Source organism: Aspergillus aculeatus, assembly GCF_001890905.1.
Source record: "Aspergillus aculeatus ATCC 16872 unplaced genomic scaffold ASPACscaffold_12, whole genome shotgun sequence".
Taxonomy (NCBI): domain Eukaryota; kingdom Fungi; phylum Ascomycota; class Eurotiomycetes; order Eurotiales; family Aspergillaceae; genus Aspergillus; species Aspergillus aculeatus.
In genome coordinates, this window is record NW_017962987.1 from 726,192 (window position 1) to 749,440 (window position 23,249).

Below are 23,249 nucleotides of genomic sequence, written 5' to 3' on the forward strand. Positions count from 1 at the left end.
TAAGACGGAAGGGACGGTGGAGAGAAACGCGCAAAGGAAAGAGAAACAAAAGAAAGAGAGGCAAAAAAACAGTCAACAACAACTTCTGTTTTGTTTAGAGCTGCTTCAACCTCTCGACCTGTTCTCTAGCCTCCTTCAGCATGCGCTCCTGGTCTTTCTTCGCCTGCCGCTTGGCCGCTATACGAGTGCGATCCGTCTTGGACTTGGCGGCCATCTCGTCCAGCTTGCGCAGTTCGGCCGCCTCCTGGGCCGTCGCGGGGATCTCCGTGGCGTTGGTCAGGTTCTTGACTTTGTTCCAGATCTCGGTGTAGGGGAGGTTCCGGACGTCGAGGACGGCGACCTGCTCGTTGTCGGCGGGCGCCGGGGCGTGGGCATCCTTGAGGTCCTCGGCGGCGAGCGAGGCGGCGGTCGTGCTGGTCTTCTGGGCGAAGTAGACGCTCAGGGCGGCGGGCCCGTCCTGGTCCTCCGTCTGGCGGACAGTCATCGGGATGCCCGGGTTGTGATACTTGAGCCGCGGGAGGCAGTTGCGCCAGAAATGCCGGGCGCCTTGGTGGCCGCCGTAGATCTTGCGGGCGTAGGTCAGGTGCAGGCGGGTGATCGCGGGGAATTCTTGGGTCGCCGAGGGGGCCGCGGGGAAGACGGCGGCTCCGGTGCCAATGCGGACGTTGAGAAGCTGGGTAGATTTGCAGATGTCAGTCTCGAGAGGTTTCGTGAAGTTGATGGGTTGCTCTCCGTCAGTGTCGAGTCTCATGGAGATAACAGTCGGTGATTGTCGTGTGGAGGCTCGAGGAGATGACAGGGGCCACGGAGGTATGTCTGAATCTGTATCAAGAAGGTCTTACCTTCTGTAGGGGTGAAACAAAGTCCAAGTCAGTCTTCCGGGGTTGTATCGACAAGGGGGTATGGATGATGGCTAACTTACAGTTTTCAGCTTCCGCATCCGCTTGAAAACGTTGACCATTGTGACGGGAGTGGCTCGCAAGCTCTTTGTATACTATGTTGTAGTGATACAGAAATGGATTCCAGCGCAGATCCGGCAGCGACTGGTTGCAATTTGTCCGCGGTGGTTCAAGGTGCTTTCGCTGCTCGTTGGAAGCTTCCGCGTTGATTTTTGGGCGGAAAGAAAAGCAGCCGATATCGAGTCACGTGATATAATGCGATACGGCCGGGCTCCAGGACTACCAATGCATGTGTTCGACGTAGCACGCAATACAATATCGCATGTCAGATAGAATTGGTCATCTAGATAGTGGGTTGAAACTAGGTGAGGTCAGGGTTGGCCTGTAGTTAAACCTGAATGAGGTTCTATGTAATCTACCATCCTCAACACTAAGCATAGATCCGTCCATTCCTCCCCGGCTCAGCCAGTATTTAAATCTGCGGTGTACAAACAATACACTCCTTCACCACTATGTTATCCCTGTGAGTCACAAACTGCACCCATAAGCAACAGATCCCAGATAAGACCCTAGCTCATGCTCACTCTACTTAAAGCCAGACAAAGCCACCTCCCTATCGAATCTCAGATCCATCTCAAAAACAGTCAATTGGTTTACAGCGAGCTCGGAGTAGAAAGAGGCAGGCGGTGACTCACGGACCGCCTTTTCCCACATACGGAGGAATTCTTTTCGAACCCCGCGGCGACTCGAGACGATCTATAAGACTCCGCTTTCCATCCTTGCCCCAGGGCTTCTTTATCTTCATTTCTACGAAAAGAAGACCTTCTATCCGGAGCAATGGCAGCCGCTGCTGCTTCCGCAGCTGCGCTCGATCAGGGCAACAGCACCAAAAACACTCTGAAGCTGGAAAACGTGCGACTCGCTTGCCCCTCTCCCTACCGCAAAAGCCCCTCTTTGTCATGCAATCCGTGCTAACCTCGATTTCACTCACAGACCGAGAAGAGAGACACCCTTATTGCTATTGAGAAGAAATACCAACAGCAATGGAAGGAGAACAAGGTTTTCGAGGTCGATGCCCCGTCCGACGCTGAGGTGCCTTACGGCAGCATCTCCGCGGCGGAGCTCCGCGAGAAGCACCCCAAGTTCTTCGGAACCATGGCTTATCCCTACATGAACGGTACTCTGCACGCTGGTCACAGTTTCACTGCCAGTAAGGTTGAGTTCATGACTGGTGTGGCCCGTATGGAGGGCAAGCGTGCTCTCTTCCCTCTGGGTTTCCACTGCACCGGTATGCCCATCAAGGCTTGCGCCGACAAGCTCCGTGATGAGGTCCAGAAGTTCGGCCAGAGCTTTGAGAACTACAAGGAGGAGAGTGAGCAGGAGCAGGCTGCCGTCGCCGCCCCGACCCAGGAGGTCAAGGCCGAGCAGGCCGAGAAGTTCTCCGGCAAGAAGAGCAAGGCCGCCGCGAAGACTGTCAAGATGAAGTACCAGTTCCAGATCATGTTGGCTATCGGTATCCCTCTTGAGGAGATCCACAAGTTCGCCGATGCCGCTTACTGGCTTCAGCACTTCCCCCCTCTCGCTATCCGCGATCTCGACAGCATTGGTGCCGGAATTGACTGGCGCAGACAGTTCGTCACCACTGACGCCAACCCCTACTATGACGCCTTTGTCCGCTGGCAGATGAACCGCCTCCACGAGCTCGGAAAGATCCAGTACGGTAGCCGTTACACCATCTACTCCCCCAAGGATGGACAGCCTTGCATGGACCACGACCGAACCGAGGGTGAGGGTATCGGACCTCAGGAATACACCGCCATGAAGCTGAAGGTCAAGGAATGGGCCCCTCAGATTGCTGATTTGGTCAAGGGTAAGATTGAAGAGGATGCGAGCGTCTACTTTGTCCCTGCTACTCTCCGCCCTGAGACCATGTATGGCCAGACCTGCTGCTTCCTCGGCCCTAAGATCACCTATGGTCTTTACAAGGTGAAGGAGAAGGAGTACTTTGTTGCCACCAAGCGAGCTGCCTGGAACATGGCCTTCCAGGGAACTTTCTTCACCAGCGAGAACTTCCCCAAGTCTCAGGATCAGCTGCCTCTTGTCGTCGAGGCCCCCGGATCGGCTTTCGTCGGAACCCTCGTCAACGCTCCCCTCTCTTTCCACACCGAAGGTGTCCGCATCCTCCCCATGGAAGGTGTCTCGGCTACCAAGGGTACCGGTGTCGTCACCTCCGTCCCCTCTGACAGTCCTGATGACTACGCCACTTTGCTCGATCTTGCTAAGAAGGCCGAGTACTACGGCATCAAGAAGGAGTGGGCTGAGCTCGAAATCTTCCCTCTTATTGAGACACCAACCTACGGAAACCTCACTGCTCCTGCTCTGGTTAAGCAGCTTAAGATCAACTCTCCTAAGGATGTCAACCAGCTGGCACAGGCTAAGGAACTCGCCTATGGTGAGGCCTTCTACAAGGGTACCATGCTTGTTGGTGAGTTCAAGGGTCAGCCCGTCAGCGCCGTGAAGGACAAGATCCGCAAGGCTCTCTACGACAGCGGAGATGCTTTCCCCTTCGCCGACCCCATGGGCAAGGTTGTCAGCCGCAGTGGAGATGACTGTGTTGTCGCCTATCTCGGCCAATGGTTCCTGAACTATGGTGAGAACGACGCCAAGTGGCAGCAGGACACCCTGGACCACGTGGTCAACACCTTGAACACCTACTCCAACGAGACCAAGAACGGTTTCGAGAAGAACCTCTCCTGGCTCAACCGCTGGGCTTGCGCCAGAACGTACGGTCTGGGTTCGAAGTTGCCCTGGGACCAACAGTTCCTGGTTGAGAGTTTGAGTGACTCTACGGTCTACATGGCCTACTACACCATCGCTCACCTCCTGCACGGTGACCGCTATGGTAAGACTCTCGGCTCACTCAACATCAAGGCGGAGCAGATGATCGACGAGGTCTGGGATTACGTCTTCTGCCGCCGTGAGCTCAGCGACGAGCTCATCTCCAAGAGCGGGATTAACAAGGAGGCTCTGCTGCAGCTGCGCAGAGAGTTCGAGTACTGGTACCCCTTGGATGTCCGTGTCTCCGGCAAGGATCTCATTCCCAACCACTTGACCTTCTTCCTGTACATCCACGTTGCCCTCTTCCCTCCCGAGTACTGGCCCAAGGGTGTCCGTGCCAACGGTCACTTGCTCCTGAACGGTGAGAAGATGAGTAAGAGTACGGGTAACTTCTTGACCTTGAAGGATGCCGTCGAGAAGTTCGGTGCCGATGCTACTCGTATCGCCTTCGCCGATGCCGGTGATGGTATCGAGGATGCCAACTTCGAGGAGACCGTTGCCAACAGCAACATTCTCCGTCTTCACACCCTGAAGGACTGGATGGAGGAGACCATCAAGGATGAGAGTCTGCGCACCGGCCCTGCCGATTCCTTCTGGGACAAGCTCTTCGACAACGAGCTGAACAGCCTGGTCCGTGAGACCAAGAAGCACTACCAGGAGTAAGCACCCCCTAAACTACCTGAATGATTACCCGCCAGTAGCTAACTAACACCAACCAGCACCAACTTCAAGCTCGCCTTGAAGTCCGGTCTGTACGACTTCGTCAGTGCCCGTGACTACTACCGTGAGGCCACCTCGACCTCCGGAGTCGGTCTGCACCGCGACATGGTGGCGCGGTACATCGAGCTCCAGGCTTTGATGATCGCCATCATTGCTCCTCACTGGGCCGAATACGTCTGGCTGGAGATCCTGAAGAAGGTTCGTCTCTCCCAACACAATTCATACATACAACCCCCCCCCAAAATCCTTGCAGGAAGGAAAATCTAACATCACCACCAAGCCCGAAACCATCCACAAGGCGCAATTCCCCAGCGTCCCTGAGGTCTCGCCGGAGCTCTCCGCCGCGCTGGCCTACACGCGCGCGACCTCGTCGAACATCACCTCAGCCGAGGCGGCCTTCGTCAAGAAGCTCTCCAAGGGCAAGCAGGTGACGTTCGACCCGCGCAAGCCCAAGAAGCTCTCCATCTACGCCGCCAAGAAGTACCCGCAGTGGCAGGAGAAGTACATCGACCTGGTGCGCGAGTCCTTCGACGGCCTGGCCATCAACGACAAGGCGCTCAACGCCCAGGTTGGCAAGCTCGGCGAGATGAAGAAGGCCATGCCCTTCGTCCAGGCCCTCAAGCGCCGCCTCGTCGTCAACCGGGAGGCCCCCGAGACCGTCTTCGAGCGCAAGCTGCCCTTCGACGAGTTCGCCGTCCTCCAGGAGATGAGGGGCGCCATCACCCGCGTCACCGGCGCCAAGGCCCTCGAGATCATCGCCGTCGACGAGGGCGGCAAGACCGGGGAGGTGCTGGGTAGTGGTGAGAAGAGGGAGGGCCTCTTCGCCGAGAACGCCGTCCCCGGTCAGCCCTCGTTCCACTTCGCCAACATTGAGTAAATGTGATTGAAGTACCCGTTAGATTAGGGCTAGTGTGGGTTGCATGGAGGAAGGGTCCGTCCCATCCTGCCTTTAGACCAGTTAGACAGACGGTTTGGAGGAACTGATATTTTCAAATATGGCATGTGAAAAAGAACAAGAATTATAAAGTTGATGATTTTACGTCTAAATATCGCCTGATTTGTTGTTTAGCTTGTCTTGCTTAGATGTGTGAGAGTAGTCCGGTGGAGGGTTCTCGGTATGCCGAGATACATATTTTTGAACCACAGTTCGGGGCAGACTAAGGCGGCACAACCTGGTGACTACCACAACACGAGAACAAACAAAGAACAAACCTGAACCAAACATTTGCAAACATGTAATAAATATATCTAGATGCTCTGATTTATGCTAAACTAGAAAACAAACAAGTGGAATGCCATCGAGAGGAGAATTCCGAGACTCGCACCACCACTTCTTTCTATACGACAATGACAAAATGAACAACACCAATCGCTATGCGGAACATGACAAGGTAGTATATAATTACATGCCTACACCTACCCTCGGAGGACCTGACGGGAAAGAAAAAAAGAACAGGGAACCTAAGAGGAGGAAGCACGACGGCTGCCCTTCACCCGTTTCTGATGGCTAATGCTCTGGCGGCCGCGACCTCGCGCCTGCCGTTTCACCGCCGCCTGTTTCTCGGCGATGTACTTGTAGCACTCCAGGGGGGCCCGGGATCCGATATGACGACCGTGGGGCGTGAAGACCTCGACCTGGGGCGTACGGGAGAAGGCCGCCACATCCTTGGACTCGCCGAGCAGGTCGTCGTCGTCCATGTCCTCTTCGTACTCATCGACGGTAAGGGCGTGCGACCTGGCGCGGGTCTGCACGGTGAGCTCGACCCAGCCGCAGCCCTCAATCAGGACGTCGGCGGCCATGACCCGGTAGGGGAGCTCAGGGATGGGTTTGCCGTGGTCCGCGACGGCCTTGGCGAGGGAGGTGGGGAGGTGAGAGTGGGTGACGTCCCACTGGAGGTCGATGCGGCCGGCCGAGGCGAAGGTGCCCACAGTGTCATCGCGGAGGATGGGGTCGCCGGGGTAGGGGCGGTCGCCGCGTTGCATCTCGATGGCCTTGTCGGTGCGGGTGACGTGGGTCTCGAAGGGCACGAAGCAGGCTGCTAGGATAATGTCGTCGGGTCGCACGGCGGTGATGCGGATGAGGCCGCCGCAGAGGAGGAGCGATTGGCCCGGCTTCACGGTCAGGCGCTCGGGCTTGACGCGTTTCGTCATCATGAGGTTGCGTTGGTGTTCGGGCCGCACGTAGTTGGTGAGGTCGCCGCGTTCGAGGCCGGGGAGGTCGATCATCTCGCCCCGGCCGCGGCCGAAAGGGATGCGGATCGGGGAGACGGTCGTACCGGCGAGGGTAGAGACCACGGGGAGCACGGGGAACATGTCCTCACGGGGTGCCGGGGGCAGGAGGCTGTCCGAGTCGAGAAAGCTTAGGTTCTCCTCCGGCTGCTGCTGGCCCTGCCGCTTCGATTCGACCTCCCGTTGTTCCACGAGGTCCGCGATCTTCTCCAGATTTCTCGAGTCTTTGGGGAAACACGCCTCGATGAAACTACTTTTGCCGACATTGGCCTTGCCAACTACCCAGACGCCACCCACGTGGTTCTGAATCTCCTCCTTGACCTGCTTGGTCCACCAGCCTCGCTGCGCACTGATCATGTGCACCTGGCCCAGACGGAACTCTTCGGACGACAGATTGAGTTGGATGCGGAGCATCTTGCGGATGTACTCCATCTTCGAGTTGACCAAATCCCACGTAGGGGCTAAGAGATCGGACCTCGTGATGACAATGTGAAGGGTTGGGAGCCTCTTGGAGCCAGAATACTGGTGGGTGGCCGAGCGACGGTTCCGCGAGCGTGGTTCCATGATGTTCAGTGCTTTGTAGATGTTTGGAATGAGAGACATGGGGAAGTCGGCTGCGTCCACCAAATGGTAAACATGGTTATGCTTGTGCGGCGACTCGTCCAGGTATGCCCGGATGGAGTCGATCGAGGGTGAGATGGCCGGGACGGCCCTGTTGTGATGAAGGAGGTCGTGGCATCGGTCACAAATCTGTACGGGCGCTTGTGTCTTTGCGAGATATTCGCCAGCAGCAGCAGCATCTTTCTCAAGATGTCTCTTGGCTAAATGGGGGATCATCCGTGTGTCAGCACAGACACAATGCAAAGGAGGAGATGGGGGGTGCAACTGAAATATCACTCACGTCTGGCCGACGACCCGTCCAACTCTGCAGCTTCTTTCGCGAGATATTGCTGGATTCTTTCTGCCGCCTTCTCCCCTTCAGCGTCCGGGGCTGCGACAAGCTGTTGCGCCTCCTGCCCAAGCTTCCGTACGTGCTTTCTGGTTTTGCTGTAGTACCCAGGCTCGGCGGGCTCAATGGTCTGCGTATACGCCCCGCATCCTGGACAACAGACAGGCAGCGAATCCGGGGAGATCGACGAGGAGATATCGGGAGGGGAATCGGTCGTGGAGTAATTGCGTAGCTCTTTGCTGAGATATCGACTCGCGGGCGTGCGGCGGGCAAGGACTTCCGGCCGCGTCAAAAGGTACAACGGGAGTGGTTTGGCGCGGGACTGGAGTTGCGACGGAAGTCGGAATATCCTAGTCGCTCTTGGGCCAATGCGCCCGAGATATGGCGGCATCTTGGAATTTGTACAAGCAGAGAATGCGGTAAAAAGGCGTTGCAGCAAGAAACTTTGATAGTGTTGACTGATAGCTGATAGCATCGATGGTCCGCTTGGCGGGCCGGAAAAAAGTGGCTGTGGCGAACCAAGAGAGTGATTGGCTTGTGATAACTTGCGACTGGTAGTGGAATCTCTCCAGGTTTCTTGTAGACCTCATATCCATAATCTTCAATTGGTATAAACAACATTTGCTTGGCTATTGAGTAGTTACACGAAAACAACCATGCATAAAAAGCATAGTAGAAAACCAGAGTAAAGTAACAGTGAATGAATGCCCAGCCCAGACCATGCGCCACGCAAAACCATTGAACATCATGCAATCTACCTCTTCAAGCCTTCGCTTTTCCCTTTCCCTTGACATCTTCAACCTCATCTTCTTCCTCAGAGTCACTCATGAACTCATCATCCTCATCGAACCCGATATAACGCCGAGGCGCACTGCTGCGAGTCGCATTTGACGGGCCAGGCGCATCAACCATCTCCTCTTCGTTCTCCTCAGCCTCATCACCCTCACTCTCCTCCCCAGTAGACGAATTATCCCGATCACTGCCTCCACTGGCGCTGGCGCTGGTGCTCGAGCCCCCGAGGATCGTATCGCGTAGATTGTCCGTCCACATGCCGTCCTTCATGGCCATCAAGACCGCCTCGCGCGCCTTCTCGTTCATCTCCTCCTTATCCTCCATCCACTGGCCGTCGATCTTCTGCTTCCCGCCGCCGTTCTTCAGCTCCTCCTGCCGCTTCTCCGCCGCCTCCACGACGGCCTGCCACCGGCGGCGGCGCTCCTCCTTTTCCTTTTTGTCCATTTCCGGCTTCAGCGCCAGGTACTCGGCCAGCGCCTTGGCCTCGTTGACGGTGCGGAGCCGCCGGCCGTCGAGGTTGCGGCTGGAGCCATTGTCGTCGCCTTGGTTGCGCTTGCGCTTGCTCGACATGCGCCCACCGGCGGCGCGCAGCTGAGATCCGAAACCACCCTTGCCTCCGCAGAGGGGCACGCTGAGCCGTAGGGGGAGAAGGAGGGATGGTACGGTGGTGGGGGCGTCGCCATTCGTGCTGCTGGCGAGATAAGGCAGGAGCGGTTCGGCGGAGGGGAGGAGTTGTTTGTTGTTTGTGGTCGTCAGAATCAAGGAGTGGAGTGGGATCGTGGGCGGAAGGTAGGATGAGATTTTATCTGTGAGATCGGCGAGACTCGAGGATGAGGACAGCGAGAAAGTGACCGTGGAGGGAAGTGAAAGTCCCGGGAAGGATGAAAGAAGCACGTTGATGTTTTGCGGCGCCATGTTGTTTGTGTGTTGAGCTGCGCGTAATATGAAAAAGGCTGATATAAGTTCCGCAATGAGAAGAAAGATGAGTAGAAACTCAACCCTTGCGACAGTTGTTCAAGGTGGAGTCAAGGTCGATCTGACGAGGCGAGAGGCGCTTGCTGGGAGGAGGTCTAGAAGTAATAACGCAATGCGGAGAGTTTCCCCCGATAAGAGCGGATCAATGACTAATTGCCTGTCCGCCGCAGGGCCTCAGGCCTAGAGCCACGTGATGCAGCAGCTACACGTGACACAACCTTATCAAGCTAGCGGAAATCGATTAGGGCGACAACCCTATAAGCGCTTCCGGATTGGGAATCACCGCACTTTTTCCACTCGCCGGGCAGCCCGCTCCACTCAACATCAACTACTCTTAAACCACCCTCTTCGCGCGTTGTTAGAGCGATTCCCCGAAGAGCGCCAGGAACTCGCAACAATGTGAGTATAGCCCCTTCTTGTTGAAGATGCGGTATATCAATGATGATATGAACCCTGACTAACCCTTCACAGGCTTATCCCCAAGGAAGACCGCAAGAAGATCCACGAGTACCTCTTCCGCGGTATGTGATTCATTCTCTTTGTTCTTCGTCGCGCCTTCCAAGTCCCATGGGATGGGATGGATATTTGGATGGACTTGGTGTCTCGATTCACAGTTCCACCTTATGTCGTTGCCGTCTTGATGTGTGGCTGTGTGGAGGGTTGTCAAAGAATCGACAGAATGAGAATGAGTTTACTAACGAATATTATGCAGAGGGTGTGCTCGTGGCCAAGAAGGACTTCAACCTTCCCAAGCATGGCGACATTGACACCAAGAACCTCTACGTGATCAAGGCCCTCCAGTCCCTTGACTCCCGCGGTTACGTCAAGACCCGCTTCTCGTGGCAGTACTACTACTACACCCTCACCCCCGAGGTATGTTATCGCGTTCTCTCCCCCAAAGACACGTTGGACCAGGATCTAATGCTTCTTCCGTTTCCAGGGTCTTGACTACCTCCGCGAGTGGCTCCACCTCCCCGCTGAGGTTGTCCCCGCTACCCACATTAAGCAGCAGCGTTCCCACGCTCCCCCCCGTGGCATGATGGGTGGTGAGGAGCGCGAGCGCCGTCCCCGTGCTCCCCGTGAGGGTGGCTACCGCCGCCGCGAGCAGGGTGAGAACAAGGAGGGTGGTGCCCCCGGCGAGTTCGCCCCCAGCTTCCGTGGTGGCTTCGGCCGTGGCCGTGGTGCTCCCTCTTCCTAGAGGAATGTCGCCTGCAGGTCTTCCAAGGGCTACACGGGATGTTGCTAGTGTGGCTTGAGTAGACGTCCAGTCAGAAATTGCTGCACTATGCACTTCCTCAACCCAAAACAACAAATGTGATTATGCCTGGCTTTTCTGTCTCGATACCATGAAATAGTTAGGATTAATGGCATGATTCATGACTTCATATTTGTTTTGCTTCTCTCGTAAAATACTTGTTAATAAGGTCATGACGATGGGTCATACCCGTTTGTTTGGGCTAACGCGTATAATAGATCTAGGTTGTGTCTCTTGAACTAGCTGGAGAATCTCTTACGGTCGTAGCGGATAACGGCCTGCAAGATGACTGATGCGCCGGTTGCACAATCATCTGCAGAGCAGAATTCTTCCGGATGATGGCTCAACCCGTCTTTGCATGGCACGAAGATCATGCTAGTCGGGACCCTCTTCGAGGTAAAGACACTGTCGTGGCCGGCACCACTCATGATCGTTCTCGTCAGAGACTTGGGGTCTGTTGAGTTAAAATCCGCAACGACTGCCTCTGCAGATTGCTGAACGCAGTCGATGCAGTCCGGGTGGAACTTCACCACAGGTGAATCGAAGTCCAGAGTCCATTCCACGCGACAAGGCTTCCCAATGGGCTTACCTTCTTCCGCTGCGATAGCATCGAAGTCCTGCCTCAATTGCTTTTCCACAACATTGACCAATTCATCCTCTGGGCCGCGGATATCCAAAGTAAAGCTGACGACACCAGGGACGGTGTTCACGCTGCCGGGCTTGGCCTCCACGATGCCAACGCTGGCCAGGCACCCATGAGAGGAAGCAACCTCGCGTGCACGCACCATCATCTGGGCGAAAGCATACAAAGCATCTGCACGATGCTCAAAAGCGGTAGTACCCGTATGGGTATCTCTGCCGACAATGGTGAGGCGGAACCAGCGGTATGCTTGGACGGCTGTGACGACACCGACGTGCTGGCCTGCAGTCTCGAGATGGGGTCCTTGTTCGATATGAAGCTCGAAGTGAGCAGCCATTGGAGTCTGCCGCCATGAACATGGGACACTTCCAAGATAATCAACCTTCTCGAGTGCCGATTTCATGGTCTCCGGGGCTGACGACGCCGTGGGTAGAGATGCAACCGTTGGGACTTCCTTTAACTCGTGGGCTTGCGACAGGGGGATGCATTCAGCCCATACTCCAGAGGAGATCATGCTGATAGGGAACCGCGCGCCTTCTTCACTATTGTACTCGTCAGCGCAGGCCTTTCATGTGGAGGAAGGTCGAATGCCATACTTCGTCCAGTTGACCACGCCTACACCACCCTCTGTCTCGAGACCCATGTCGTCCATGGACTTCAACGCTTCGATGCCGGAGAGGACACCCAAAATTCCATCGTAACGGCCGCCCGTCGGTTGCGTATCCAGATGACTGCCGATAAAGACAGGGGGCACATCTGTCCTGCGCCCAGGACGAACTGCAAAGATATTACCCATCTCGTCGATGGTGACTTGACATTTGAGGGCTTTTGTTGTTTCAATGAACCAATCCCTCACTTGCTTGTCCTCTTGCGACAATGCCAGGCGCTGCATTCCTGTATCCGTGGGGCCACTATTCCATTTGATTAGCTTAGGGATTCCAAGCTCGCAAGCTGACCGACGGCTCTTGTTTGGTGGGATTGAAGAAGGCTGTTTTCATCCCATACGGAGCGTGACCGCTAAGACTAGTTGTGTACTTCGCCGAGGGATGGTCCGGTACTTACTCTCCCCATCGAATGCCTGAGCCCCATTGACAGCTGTGGTGAAGGTCCTTGGCAAGGCGATCTTTATTGGCTCTAAGAGCTGAGACTTGAGCCTCGGTCAACTCCGTAGACAACATGGCTTGCGTCCACGAGACAGAAAAGTGTCGACGTTGGTTTGTCCGGATGATCCTCAATGGAAACAGCGTAGGCCGTCTGAGCGCAAATCTCGCTACCCTAGCAGGACTTGGTGTGTAGATCTGGAAGCAGATCATGCTGCGCTTCTCAGGCGACAATTTCAGGGTTTATGTACTTGGCACTTGGGTCCCCTCAAAGTCCAGTGACTGTCCCGATAAGAGAGGATCCCGATAAGATAGCGAGCTGCCATGCTGCGGGGGTGGCAGTCTCGGTCTTCCCGCCGAATCATATGTCTGCTGATGCTTCTCGGCAAAGACCACATGTAGACTATGTAACGTTAGTGGAGAGCGATTGGGGTCCTTCTGGCACGCCTATCGTATAGGACAACCCTTTTGGGTGGCCAGTTAGTGTAAGTGAGTGAGTTTCGCGCAAAGGACCCAGTGCTCTCCAAGGACTTATACCAACTCAGGCAAGTGCTGCCGAAGGGACATTAAAAGACAGGAGCATACTCAATGCACTCAATTCTGCCCTGTACTGTTTTCAGACTTGATCGACCCAGTTCATATGGACCAGGGTGATCGTAGAGGAACTGAAAGACGCGTAGGATACAAGATACCGTCATAAAATGTAGTACATGGCAAGTCTCTGCGTGGCTTGAGTCGCATACGCCTGACAATCGATGATGTGGAGTGAAATCAATGTTTATAAGTAAGATCCAGTAGCTGTGAAGGAAGAATGAGTTGTTTCAACACCAATTCGATAGACAGAAAGAAAGACTGCTGCGCTATAGGTAGCGAGACACCGTACCCGCAGTGCGGCTGCTTGCACATAGAGATGGCGTTACGCCCACCGACCTCAAAGCCAAACGACACGCACCGCAGCCCCCAGAACGACCTCATCTAGGGGTTAGAAAGTTCAGGAAAAGTCAGAATTCTGTTAAGCAACCCATGAAAAGTCCATTGACCGAGAAAAAGAAAAACAATAAAATCGACAGCTGTGTCGATGGAAGAGTCCAAAGATTGAGAAGAGGAGTCTTTTGGGCAAACCACGGCCATCTCTGGTAAAAGGCAAGAAATGGGTTCTGAGCTAGTTTGTCCCACTCCTCGGAGATTGGATCTTATTGTATCCTATATGTTAACTTCGGTCAAAACCTACCAGCGTTCGATCCGCGGTCGGCGCCTTTCCCCTCTTTCTTTTTTTTTCTCCAATTCCTCGTTTCCGACTCCCCCTCTCCCCGTCGCGTTCCGCCTTGGACTAAGTTGACCTTGCTTGACCCCGCATTCTGTCATCACGACTCTGGTTTCCAACCAACTCCACGCATTCCGAGCCTCTCACTCCGCGCATATACAGCAAAATGTCTGCGGCCTGTATCTTCTGCAAGATCATCAAGGGTACCTTCCACCTCTGCATCTCGATACGCAAAACCAAATCACATTTGATTACTCCTTCGACACGACCTGTATTCAAACAGCTAGCTAACGGACGGTATGAACAAATAGGTGATATCCCTTCGTTCAAGCTCTTCGAGAGCGACAAGGTCTTCGCCTTCCTTGACATCCAGCCCCTCAGCAAGGGCCACGCGGTGAGTATCTTCGGTGCCAAACATCTCGTCACCACACGATGAAAGCATCAACCCCGCACGACACTTCGTCTCGTCCACACGAACCCAACAACATAAGCATAAGCCATCGGCGCCCCATGCCACTATTCCTCCTAACAATCCCCATCTCTCCTCGAGCTCATATTTCCAATCACAAGTAAACAAGAAAATAAACCCACTAACCAGTGAAATCCATACAACCAGCTCGTCATCCCCAAGTACCACGGTGCGAAGCTCACCGACATCCCCGACGACCACCTTTCAGAACTCCTCGTAAGTTGAAGACTCGCAACCGGGTGACCGGGGAAGAAACTGCACAAGGGATTACCAAAGCAAAGAGATCTGCCTCTTTAAAAGGGCTGCATTCCCCCGGGGACCTTGGGAGAGGCACAGCAACCCACGTCCCCCTCACCCACACGCAGCCCCCGGGTCCCTCGCAGTCCCATGCACAACTTTGTTTGCTCAGGCTTCTAACTTGTCGTACGACTATCCAGCCCGTAGCGAAGAAAATCGCGCAGGCAGTCGGTGCCACCGACTTCAACATCCTCCAGAACAATGGTCGCATAGCGCACCAGGTCGTGGACCACGTTCACTTCCACATGGTAAGCTTCGTTCTTCGCTCTGCTTCCATCGGAAACGAGGTGACGATTGCCGATAACTAACCATCATGTAACCCGCAGATCCCCAAGCCCAACGAGACCGAAGGCCTCGGCATCCATTGGCCCACTCAGGAGACGGATATGGACAAGCTCAAGGCTCTGTTCGAAGAGATCAAGGCTAAGATGTAGATACCTAGTTAGCAAGCTAACTGATCCTATAAACCTCATGCGTGTCCTCCAATCGCTGTGCGCAAAACTGCAAGGCCGTCGCTAAAAAACTTATCCCAACCGTAACTCGCTCCTCGAAAGCGGTTGTAAGAATGCTTGCTAGGTAGCCATCGCAATTTCTGCGAGAAGGTAGTAGCTATGGCCTAGGTATCATCAGATTGTATCAACTACCGTATTACCGCGTTGATCGATTAAGACCAACCTTACCTATCAAGGAAAATGCAAGACATGACTTCTCCTCAATTGCAGGGGGAACATAAGATCTGAAACACAAGCAAAGTGTTTGGTCCGTCGGTCGACTTTGTTCAAGATGGTTTCAGGACAAGTTCTATATCGCGGTGCCAGTGTATGAACTATGATCGACAGAGATGCTCATTTTTGGGCTCGGGCCAGGGCCAGGTGGGAAACATGCCCGATATGGTAAATGCTTTCAAGATCACTGGATGGATAAGGATCCTCCCCAGAAGTATGATGGGCTAAGTTCACAAATGAAAATTTACCGGTCAATCTCATTAACAAAGGTAATCCGAAACAATGGAAAGCCTGGAGCTCGTGAGCCTCTACTCTACTGCTAGCCACAGTTACCATATCAGGAAATGTGTCTCCGGAGACAAAAATGGCCCAATCCAATTGTACATACAGTAATGCTCTTTCCAGGTCGTTATACCGTGACAAGGCATCATTAAGACCCACAGAAGACATCTATCATATCACACAGGGTAACAATTCTAACAATAATGTATTTATACACAGACCTTTGCAATGTAGGCTAGTTCGCCCATCTAGGTTCTAGCCCTCATGAAGCGCATTTCCCTTCGTCTTGACCTCGTCCGGGTAGAACTCGATCTTGCCGCCACCCTGGATGATGTTGATTCGATCATAGAGGGAAGTAGCCCGGACATACGAGTCGAGCTCCCAGTATTGAGCTCTCAACCGCTCAACAAGACCGTTCCTCGTCTCAGTCGCGGTCTTCAAAGCCGAGTCATCCTTCTTCTGGCTGGCTGCAATCCAGGCAATCGTGGCACCTTGCAACTCCTTAGCGAGTTGCTGTCGCTCGGCGATCATCGCATCGCGCTTGGCAGTGTCCTCCTGGTTCTTGTTCTCGTCGGGTTCGGCCTCGACGTACTTGTAGGCCCAGTTTTCGTCACCCTCAAGCTCTTTCCAGATTTGATCCCTAGGAATGAACTTCTCCAAGTCCTGGACATTTTTGGTAAACTGGATCTTCGAGGCGACCACGGGGTCAAGCCAGCCCTTGATGACGTTCCAAATTCCTGATAAAACGGTAAGAATATTGCAAGCCGAAAGTAGTTCGAGGAAATGACAAACCGGAAAAGATCCAGGGAGCCTTATGAATCAGGACCACTCCCAAGCACTCCGGGTAGTTGGCTTCAAAGCATTTGATCATATACTTGACTGGATGATAGTCCTGTGACAAGTTAGAACAATAAGAACAATAAGATGACGATTGGGATGAACTTACCATATTGCTCAGCGAGAAGTCGGTCATATCAAAAACAACGCACTAGTCTAAGTCAGTGTCTGGTTTCATAGAGCCAATTTTTCAATACTCACAGCTGTCTCGACAGGAGGTGCAAGCATCATTCGAGCAGTCTCAATGGTGTAGACAGTAAACCGATCGAGTGCCTCCACCTCTTGATCCCCTGCTTTGTGCAAGCGCACTCTGACCACACAGATAGGCCGACCGGACTTGTCAACACCATGCAAGAAACTCTTGCCCATGCGGAACTGCAGCAGGAAGTCCTCACCGGCCTTCTTCTCAACAGGATCAGCGGTTTGGCTCTGCTTCAACGCGCCATGCTCGCCATTCTTCATAATATCTTCGTCCAGCTTGACCTCCTGCAGTCTCCATCGGAGTGTAGAGATCAGCATAATCAGCGCCTTCTTGACATCCCACTTGCGCGCCCGCAGGAAACGGAGCAGCAACGAGTCGGGATTGTCGTGCTTGATCATGTTCCATAAGCTGGTTCGGATCTCTTCTGGTTTCATATCAACCAGAGCCTGCTGGAACTCCTTCGACTGTCCGTACTTATCGTCTCCATCGGTGATGCTGATCGAGGCCAGACTGGTTGAGATGTCACTAGCTGACTGAGCGCTAGCTGAATCGTCTTCAGCCTCGTCACCGCCTCTCCCGAAGAGGCCGAATCGCCGCTTCGTAGGCTTCTTCTTTTCCTGGGCTGGGGTAGGTGAAGGTGCTTCGCTGGATTGTTGTTGCAACTGCTCGGTACCTTCCACGCCACACACTTTGAGCAGCAAGACCCAGAACTCCTGGAGCTTTGCTTCCTGTTCGGGTGTGAGGTTGCCCACGGTTCCGGGTTGAGCTTCAATAGGCATGGTCTTCAACGTGTCGATTATACCGAGAAAAGGCGAAACTGTTTCTTGATGAGGTTTTGAGGAATCGGGAGAAGGTGGAAGTGCGTCGTCAACTGTCCAGTATTTATCCTGTAGCCAGGTTCCTGCACCGACTAGGAGTAGGGTGAATGTGATCGTCCAGAAGGTTGAAGCCTTCCTCGGTTCGTACTGATGCGATGGAGAAGTGGAGTAAGTCCTCGGTGAGTTAGACCAAGTTATAGGGCTTCGAGTCCGATACAAGGACTTGGGGATTTGTGCACGGCTTAGATTCTGAAGTCTTGCGGGCGCAGAGGGAATCAGATTGGCCGAGGAACGAAGCAGACGGCGGCGCAAGGAAGAACAAGCATGCATGTGCTTCTCTTTGGGCGACTCCTGAGTCTGGGTAGGAGATCTGATCTGACTGGCGATCCTTTAGCGCTTCTTCCTGAAGGTTTCCGACTTTGTTGTGCGAACGCTGGAGGTGAAACGTGAGAGGATGATCAGACCCTCAAAAATCGAGCCGGGAATGCGGGGAAAGGAGGGAGGCAAGAGCGCAAGAGGCGAAAGGAAGGAGGAGTGGCTGATTTAGTCACGGTTGGAACAATCAGGGTCCGTCAGGGCCGAACTGCGATCGGTGTGTTGAACCAGGGGGGCGAAGAGGGGAGGAGGGGGCCACTAACTGAGGGTGGGGATGAATTGAGATTATGAGGAGAGTTGTTGCGGTCGAATTATCCGGGCTTTCCTATCAGAGATAGTCTTGCACTCGTGTTCTCTTCTTTTTGCTTAGCCAGGGGACTTGGGATCCTCCAGAGATCCCTAATTATAGTCGGGCCCATCCCATTAATAAGTTGAACACTAACCTGGTCCAGGAAGCGATCTGGCTGAGGGCCTGATGGATATGGCATCAATGATCCACAGTCCAGCTGGTCCAGTGACCGCACCTTCCCAAAGCGGGGAATCAACAACAGCCCGCCCGCCGCCCGCACCGAACCTTGCAACCGTCAACAAACCTACTAGCTATCAGAATCATCACGCCGACTCAAGACATTCATCTGAGGAACAAAATTTCCGAGATAGCTGAATTTTCAATCCACTTTCCGCCTCCATTGTGCGCTGCGCAGTGCCGTATCGCAAGCATCTCATCTCTATCCCGACCCTCGGATCTCAATTCAGCCAACTACGGTCATCATGGATGCTTTTTCTCGCTCAGCATCGCGCCCTCGGCCCTCTTCTCGACCCACGACTCCCTTGCGACCCAGTTCACGCTCCTCGTTCCGCGAAGCCCATGGATATGGAAGTAGTATTGGCAATGCTGGCTATACACAACCCGCCATCAATGCGTTGGAACCCCAGTTCGCGGAACTCGCAGACTCGATGGCGGATCTAGAAGCCAACTTCATGCATCTCCAATTAATGCATGAGAGCTTGACACGGTTCAGCGAAAGCTTCGCCAGTTTCTTGTACGGCATGAACATGAATGCCTTCTGTGTGGATTTTCCAGAGGTATGAGACTGCTCAACCGCAACAGTCCGATCCGTATCTCACGATGGTCAATTTGCTCATCCATCTCAGGCACCGATCGCAGAATCATTCCGGAGGGCAAAGCAAGCGGAGACGCAAAGCGGTACAGCTCCATTGTTAATTTCCAGAGTATGAGATATTGACACTCAATAGCAGCTGAAGCGGAGGCAGCGCAAGCGACCAATGACGCAGAAATGACTTTCATGTAAGTCGCCCGGAGTTTCCGCCTCTTTTCTTCTCCTTTTCGCTATCATACTGAACACATTCTTTAACCTTAGGACTACGGATACCTCGTTTGTCGAAAACCCACCGAGCATGATCTCTTCCAAGCCCACGCCAAGGATCCCGGCTTCTTCGCGCGGATCTGCAAGAGGAACCACAAGAGGAACAACTAGAGGGGCCACTAGAGGAACGCGCGGCTCGACAACTGGGCGATATGCTACAAGAGGCTCTAGCCGAGGATCCCGGCCCAGTGCGCTGCCCCGGGGAAGAGGCATTCGGTGATCAAGAGCAGCAGTGAATGAGGACATGAGAAGCGACATGAATTATGGCAAAAAATTAAGCGCATACAGGGGTGCACGCTCTTGGCTGCTATCCACGCGACTGGCAGGCCCGGCGAGGACAAAGACCCGCACACATAGGACGGGCTACTTCATGAAGATGTTGCGACGGTGCCTGCGAAGCAAACTGCGCTGACCTAGCTTGGTATACGATACTGCTTGACAAGCGCAGGAAAATCGTATACACAGGTTGTTAAATTGTGTGTTGGTAAACTTGTCTCGAGATAGCTCTTCAATGCTCAATTCGCATTTGGGGACAATGTACACAACATTCTATTGTGAAGAGTGATTTTCGTAGGTGAATGGTAGTTGGTCTTTTTGCGACAGATGTATTATTGCACTCTGATGTGTTACTTCGTACATGTTGGAGCAGGAGGCGATCTCGGATCAAGTGAGGATCCGGCGTCTTATCGCCGCCGGAGCAGCCGCGGTCGACCCTTGCGAAAAAAAGATCTGACCTGACCTGCTTCTTGCGCCTCCTCAGCAACGAGCTCCAGGACGTTCTGTAATTGTCTGTCTCTGGGATTATTGCTCTATAATAGTCTTATCTCTCACCAACTTCATTCTATAAGCCTCTCAGGACTTCTGGTTCGTGGTGGGAAGGATTATTGCTGAAGCAAGGCTGGACAAGAAGCTCCGTCCAGACTGAATCCACCCGCTTCCGATCCCCGACAGCGGAACCCTCCGGTGGCTGGCGGAGTCTCTCCAGTGTGTCACTCACGGGCTGCTGCTGCTGCAACTATCACTCTATTGCGGAGCTGATCTATTCAGTATCCCCACAGTCTTTATATTGGATCCCATAAGGTACTGTGATCCGTGTTACCAATTATCAAATACTCTGTCCCAGTCATTGTTTCTTACCCTGATACACAGACAATACTGATGTGGATGACACCTAGACCTTCCCAGTGCTGCAATGCATGGATCCTCTCTGATCTGCAGTTGACCTGCTGAACAACACCCCTCTCCTCTTCTCTCGATTTATAGAGTCTTGACCTTGGCTGTGCCGGTTTGACTTTCTTGCGCTCTTTGTGAAAACCCCCTCGTGTCGTTCGTCGGATCCGTCATGGCGACCGTAGCGACCGTGGCCAGTGTGGTCTCTGTCTCATTGCTCTCGGAGGCCGAATTCGGCTGCGGTATGTACACCCTCTAGACCATGTATCGTCTGAAATATGGTATTGATTGCTGATATCTCTACAAAAGAGCACCTGGCCACCCAGCTAGGACAAGATGCCAACACGGCGGAGCAGTTCAAGAGCTCCTTTATCAAGGCGCATAACTCCCTGGCGGTCTTGCCCAAGCCTGTGGACGGACTCATTAAGAATGCTCGTTCAAAGGCCCACGGGTTCTTAAAGCCCAAGTATATTTGCTTGACATGTTCAGAAACCTGCTTGATGAGCGAGCGGCAAGCTCACACCGATAAGACGGGTCACTCATTCTGTAAGTCGTCCTCGTCGAGTGCGTGGTCAACCACTGACCCTCCTAGTCATGGATTCTCGAGCTCGCAATCTCTATTGTCAGGGCTGCGGTGACTTTGTCTTCGATCATGGGCTGGAAAGACTGCGCTGCTCCGCAGCAGAAAGTGCCTTGCAAGGTAAGCATACGCGCTCACCGGACTCATTGCTATTGGCGCTCAAATCGCACATAGTCGCCAAGAAACGTCGATTTAGCGATAGTTCAGCAGATGAGCTATACATTCGGAGCAATGCCACCAAACGTCCCTGCGCGAAACAGGGCGTCAGGGGCTTGTTCAACTTGGGCCAGACCTGTTATCTGAATGTCATCCTGCAGACTCTCCTACACGATCCAATCCTCAGCACATATTTCCTTGGCGATGGTCACCAGCCGCATGACTGTACTATTCCCGACTGTGTAGGCTGTGCAGTTGCTGAAGCATTTGCCGACTTCAACAGCATCGATAAGGCCGAAGGGTTTACTGCTTTGAATCTTCTTGTGGCATCATGGCGCTCGAGTCCCGTATGTGCACCGTGGCTTTCATTCTAATCGTCTCGCTAACATGTCCTGCACTACAGACACTAGCCGGTTATCAGCAACAGGACGCTCACGAGTACTATCAATTCCTTGTGGATAAACTTCATGCAAGCACCGAGGATCACCACGAGAACCACCAGAAGGGATGCCCTTGCTTCTTCCACAAGACATTCTACGGCAAGCTCCGTAGTAGCGTGACATGCGACAAGTGTGGCAATGTCACGAAAACCGAGGACCCCATGGTGGATCTCAGTCTCGATGTCCAGGTGAAGAAACGAGCCATGGGTGGTGGGGTTGGTTCGTCGACCCCAACGCTGAGTGGATGCCTGGAGAGTTTCACATCACCGGAGAAGCTCATGGCGGGCGTTTACAACTGCAGCCAGTGCAACGGGGGCTCTCAGAAGGCGACCAAGCAGTTGCGGATCAAGAAACTGCCGGCCATCTTATGCATGCAGCTCAAGGTACAACTTTCCCACCCCCCACAAATCCTTACCAGTCTGGACTAACCCAAAACCCCAGCGATTCGAGCACAGCGCCTCTGTCTCCGAGAAACTCGAAGGCCGGATTGAATTTCCGCTATCCATCAACATGCTCCCGTACACGACGAATCCACACTCCAAGGTTGACAAAGCACGCTTCATGTATGACCTCTCGTCCGCCGTCGTGCACAAGGGTAAGCTGGATTCGGGTCACTATTACGTTTACTGCCGCCAAGGAGACGAGGTAAGACTTCTCCCCTTGATCCTCCCAATGCACCTCCGCCCCTCTCAATCCTTCATTCGCCCCGTTGTCGCCATCGCCTGAATACTAACCCCAAACAAAAACAAGCAGTGGATGCTCTTCAACGACGACCAAGTAACACCAGTGGCCGAAGCAGACGTCCTCAACGCAGACGCCTATCTCCTATTCTACAACCTCCGATCCCTAGCCTCTGCACCACAGTAACAGCACACGTCTAGTTGCTGTCAGGCTCTTTCCCTTTTACGTATACATCTTCTACCTCACATCTCCTGAACCTGCCGCATCAATTCCCCATTCCGGTACATATCATCATCATTATCATCATCATCCATACTTCAATAATCCCTCCCACCTTTCCCAATTCCATTCCCGGCGGACCTTTTGCTATTCTTTCTTATATTCTGACTTGTTACTTTGGACACCCACTTCGCAGTCTGTTCATCCAGTGACTTTCCAGTTTCCAGCACCAAAATCCCTTCTGGAGTATTCAAAGGGTCCGGGACCATGGAGTTAGATCATCCCCCCCACGTGTTGTATTGCCCACTTGGCTTTCTTTTTTCACTCAGTTCCGTGTCTTCTTTTGTCTTTCGCATACACTGTGTATGAATGAATTTGGGTTGGGGTGGGCGGACTTTCCAAATCGGCATAGCATTATCATAGCCATAGCAATATTTGCACTCCTTAGAAAACCTTTTTGAGTTCTGGTTCATACGTGATAGAAGGAGATAGGTTGGTAGGGAGGTAGGGTGGGCAAGGAAGTATCCTCTGCATGTCTTCCTGGGGGGTTTCCTTCTCCGTCGTTGTGGAGGCTATTTTGGGATATGGCTTGCATCCGATATGGGGTCTTCGGTACCTAGTACTTAGCAACTTGAAGGGAAGAATGTATACGTACTTCCTATTAAAGCTGGGGTCAATGTGATTGGCTTGTGGACTGGTTCCTTTGGAGCTAGGTTAGCGCCAGGTGTCTGCCCGGCTAGAGCTAAATGGGTAACTTTTGTTCAAGGGCGCCGCGGGCATTCAACTACACTACGAGATGAGCGATCCGGTCTTCAACCACTACGATCAAGACATCGGAGGAACCGCAAAGACCACAGGACGAGGTAGGACAGATGGAGCAGGGTCCCGTAATCCACACGATGGGAGTCAGTCCAGCACGAAGCAGCCCCAACGGGACCGAGCCCACGCA

General features: G+C 53.5%; 10 protein-coding genes across 10 annotated transcripts; 5 read left to right on the forward strand and 5 right to left on the reverse strand.

The window, feature by feature from the left end:
• Positions 1-94: 94 nt before the first annotated feature.
• ASPACDRAFT_62268 (mitochondrial 54S ribosomal protein mL61) lies at positions 95-961 on the reverse strand (the record flags this gene model as incomplete). The annotated part of the gene is made up of 3 exons (XM_020203773.1): positions 95-673; positions 843-845; positions 923-961. The coding sequence occupies 3 exons, from the start codon at positions 959-961 to the stop codon at positions 95-97; spliced, it is 621 nt and encodes a 206-aa protein (XP_020054349.1).
• A 445-nt stretch (positions 962-1,406) lies between these two features.
• ASPACDRAFT_122875 (leucine--tRNA ligase CDC60) lies at positions 1,407-5,717 on the forward strand. The gene is made up of 4 exons (XM_020196578.1): positions 1,407-1,811; positions 1,893-4,396; positions 4,457-4,655; positions 4,738-5,717. The coding sequence occupies exons 1-4, from the start codon at positions 1,737-1,739 to the stop codon at positions 5,332-5,334; spliced, it is 3,375 nt and encodes a 1,124-aa protein (XP_020054350.1). The 5' UTR covers positions 1,407-1,736; the 3' UTR covers positions 5,335-5,717.
• A 114-nt stretch (positions 5,718-5,831) lies between these two features.
• Positions 5,832-8,026, reverse strand: ASPACDRAFT_1872472 (uncharacterized protein; the record flags this gene model as incomplete). The annotated part of the gene is made up of 3 exons (XM_020197998.1): positions 5,832-6,122; positions 6,177-7,507; positions 7,588-8,026. The coding sequence occupies 3 exons, from the start codon at positions 8,024-8,026 to the stop codon at positions 5,919-5,921; spliced, it is 1,974 nt and encodes a 657-aa protein (XP_020054351.1). The 3' UTR covers positions 5,832-5,918.
• Positions 8,027-8,168: 142 nt separating this feature from the next.
• On the reverse strand, positions 8,169-9,544 carry ASPACDRAFT_122877 (telomere maintenance SDE2 family protein). The gene has a single exon (XM_020196579.1). The coding sequence runs from the start codon at positions 9,340-9,342 to the stop codon at positions 8,398-8,400; it is 945 nt and encodes a 314-aa protein (XP_020054352.1). The 5' UTR covers positions 9,343-9,544; the 3' UTR covers positions 8,169-8,397.
• A 51-nt stretch (positions 9,545-9,595) lies between these two features.
• ASPACDRAFT_1858030 (40S ribosomal protein eS10) lies at positions 9,596-10,600 on the forward strand (the record flags this gene model as incomplete). The annotated part of the gene is made up of 4 exons (XM_020197582.1): positions 9,596-9,801; positions 9,874-9,923; positions 10,115-10,275; positions 10,343-10,600. 4 exons carry the CDS (start codon positions 9,596-9,598, stop codon positions 10,598-10,600), a joined length of 675 nt encoding a protein of 224 aa, XP_020054353.1.
• A 201-nt stretch (positions 10,601-10,801) lies between these two features.
• On the reverse strand, positions 10,802-12,602 carry ASPACDRAFT_80122 (M20 family metallo-hydrolase). Its single transcript, XM_020205572.1, has 3 exons — positions 12,360-12,602; positions 11,894-12,208; positions 10,802-11,839 (listed from the first exon to the last, which is right to left on the reverse strand). Exons 1-3 carry the CDS (start codon positions 12,473-12,475, stop codon positions 10,897-10,899), a joined length of 1,374 nt encoding a protein of 457 aa, XP_020054354.1. The 5' UTR covers positions 12,476-12,602; the 3' UTR covers positions 10,802-10,896.
• A 1,107-nt stretch (positions 12,603-13,709) lies between these two features.
• On the forward strand, positions 13,710-15,014 carry ASPACDRAFT_122882 (HIT family protein). The gene is made up of 5 exons (XM_020196580.1): positions 13,710-13,864; positions 13,973-14,055; positions 14,278-14,346; positions 14,568-14,675; positions 14,754-15,014. Exons 1-5 carry the CDS (start codon positions 13,828-13,830, stop codon positions 14,859-14,861), a joined length of 405 nt encoding a protein of 134 aa, XP_020054355.1. The 5' UTR covers positions 13,710-13,827; the 3' UTR covers positions 14,862-15,014.
• Positions 15,015-15,376: 362 nt separating this feature from the next.
• On the reverse strand, positions 15,377-18,094 carry ASPACDRAFT_122884 (CRAL-TRIO domain-containing protein). The gene is made up of 5 exons (XM_020196581.1): positions 17,930-18,094; positions 16,473-17,670; positions 16,381-16,422; positions 16,227-16,326; positions 15,377-16,171 (listed from the first exon to the last, which is right to left on the reverse strand). Exons 2-5 carry the CDS (start codon positions 17,619-17,621, stop codon positions 15,690-15,692), a joined length of 1,773 nt encoding a protein of 590 aa, XP_020054356.1. The 5' UTR covers positions 17,622-17,670; positions 17,930-18,094; the 3' UTR covers positions 15,377-15,689.
• Positions 18,095-18,314: 220 nt separating this feature from the next.
• Positions 18,315-19,581, forward strand: ASPACDRAFT_80126 (DASH complex subunit DAM1). The gene is made up of 4 exons (XM_020205573.1): positions 18,315-18,752; positions 18,822-18,873; positions 18,924-18,975; positions 19,049-19,581. The coding sequence occupies exons 1-4, from the start codon at positions 18,438-18,440 to the stop codon at positions 19,272-19,274; spliced, it is 645 nt and encodes a 214-aa protein (XP_020054357.1). The 5' UTR covers positions 18,315-18,437; the 3' UTR covers positions 19,275-19,581.
• Positions 19,582-20,396: 815 nt separating this feature from the next.
• Positions 20,397-22,267, forward strand: ASPACDRAFT_45318 (putative ubiquitin C-terminal hydrolase Ubp8; the record flags this gene model as incomplete). Its single annotated transcript, XM_020201583.1, has 7 exons — positions 20,397-20,466; positions 20,534-20,770; positions 20,817-20,924; positions 20,979-21,307; positions 21,364-21,783; positions 21,842-22,045; positions 22,154-22,267. The coding sequence occupies 7 exons, from the start codon at positions 20,397-20,399 to the stop codon at positions 22,265-22,267; spliced, it is 1,482 nt and encodes a 493-aa protein (XP_020054358.1).
• Positions 22,268-23,249: the final 982 nt, after the last annotated feature.

Coding starts and splice junctions, on each gene's coding strand:
- ASPACDRAFT_122875 (XM_020196578.1), top strand. CDS start 1,737: ATGGCAGCCGCTGCTGCTTCCGCAGCTGCGCTCGATCAGGGCAACAGC. Junction 1,812..1,892: donor ACACTCTGAAGCTGGAAAAC/GTGCGACTCGCT, acceptor TTTCACTCACAG/ACCGAGAAGAGAGACACCCT. Junction 4,397..4,456: donor ACCAAGAAGCACTACCAGGA/GTAAGCACCCCC, acceptor AACACCAACCAG/CACCAACTTCAAGCTCGCCT.
- ASPACDRAFT_122877 (XM_020196579.1), bottom strand. CDS start 9,342: ATGGCGCCGCAAAACATCAACGTGCTTCTTTCATCCTTCCCGGGACTT.
- ASPACDRAFT_80122 (XM_020205572.1), bottom strand. CDS start 12,475: ATGTTGTCTACGGAGTTGACCGAGGCTCAAGTCTCAGCTCTTAGAGCC. Junction 12,209..12,359: donor TCAGGCATTCGATGGGGAGA/GTAAGTACCGGA, acceptor CAAATGGAATAG/TGGCCCCACGGATACAGGAA. Junction 11,840..11,893: donor GGCGTGGTCAACTGGACGAA/GTATGGCATTCG, acceptor CGAGTACAATAG/TGAAGAAGGCGCGCGGTTCC.
- ASPACDRAFT_122882 (XM_020196580.1), top strand. CDS start 13,828: ATGTCTGCGGCCTGTATCTTCTGCAAGATCATCAAGG. Junction 13,865..13,972: donor CTTCTGCAAGATCATCAAGG/GTACCTTCCACC, acceptor ATGAACAAATAG/GTGATATCCCTTCGTTCAAG. Junction 14,347..14,567: donor ACCACCTTTCAGAACTCCTC/GTAAGTTGAAGA, acceptor ACGACTATCCAG/CCCGTAGCGAAGAAAATCGC.
- ASPACDRAFT_122884 (XM_020196581.1), bottom strand. CDS start 17,621: ATGCATGCTTGTTCTTCCTTGCGCCGCCGTCTGCTTCGTTCCTCGGCC. Junction 16,423..16,472: donor CACCTCCTGTCGAGACAGCT/GTGAGTATTGAA, acceptor GACTTAGACTAG/TGCGTTGTTTTTGATATGAC. Junction 16,172..16,226: donor GGCTCCCTGGATCTTTTCCG/GTTTGTCATTTC, acceptor CCGTTTTATCAG/GAATTTGGAACGTCATCAAG.
- ASPACDRAFT_80126 (XM_020205573.1), top strand. CDS start 18,438: ATGGATGCTTTTTCTCGCTCAGCATCGCGCCCTCGGCCCTCTTCTCGA. Junction 18,753..18,821: donor TCTGTGTGGATTTTCCAGAG/GTATGAGACTGC, acceptor CATCCATCTCAG/GCACCGATCGCAGAATCATT. Junction 18,976..19,048: donor GACGCAGAAATGACTTTCAT/GTAAGTCGCCCG, acceptor CTTTAACCTTAG/GACTACGGATACCTCGTTTG.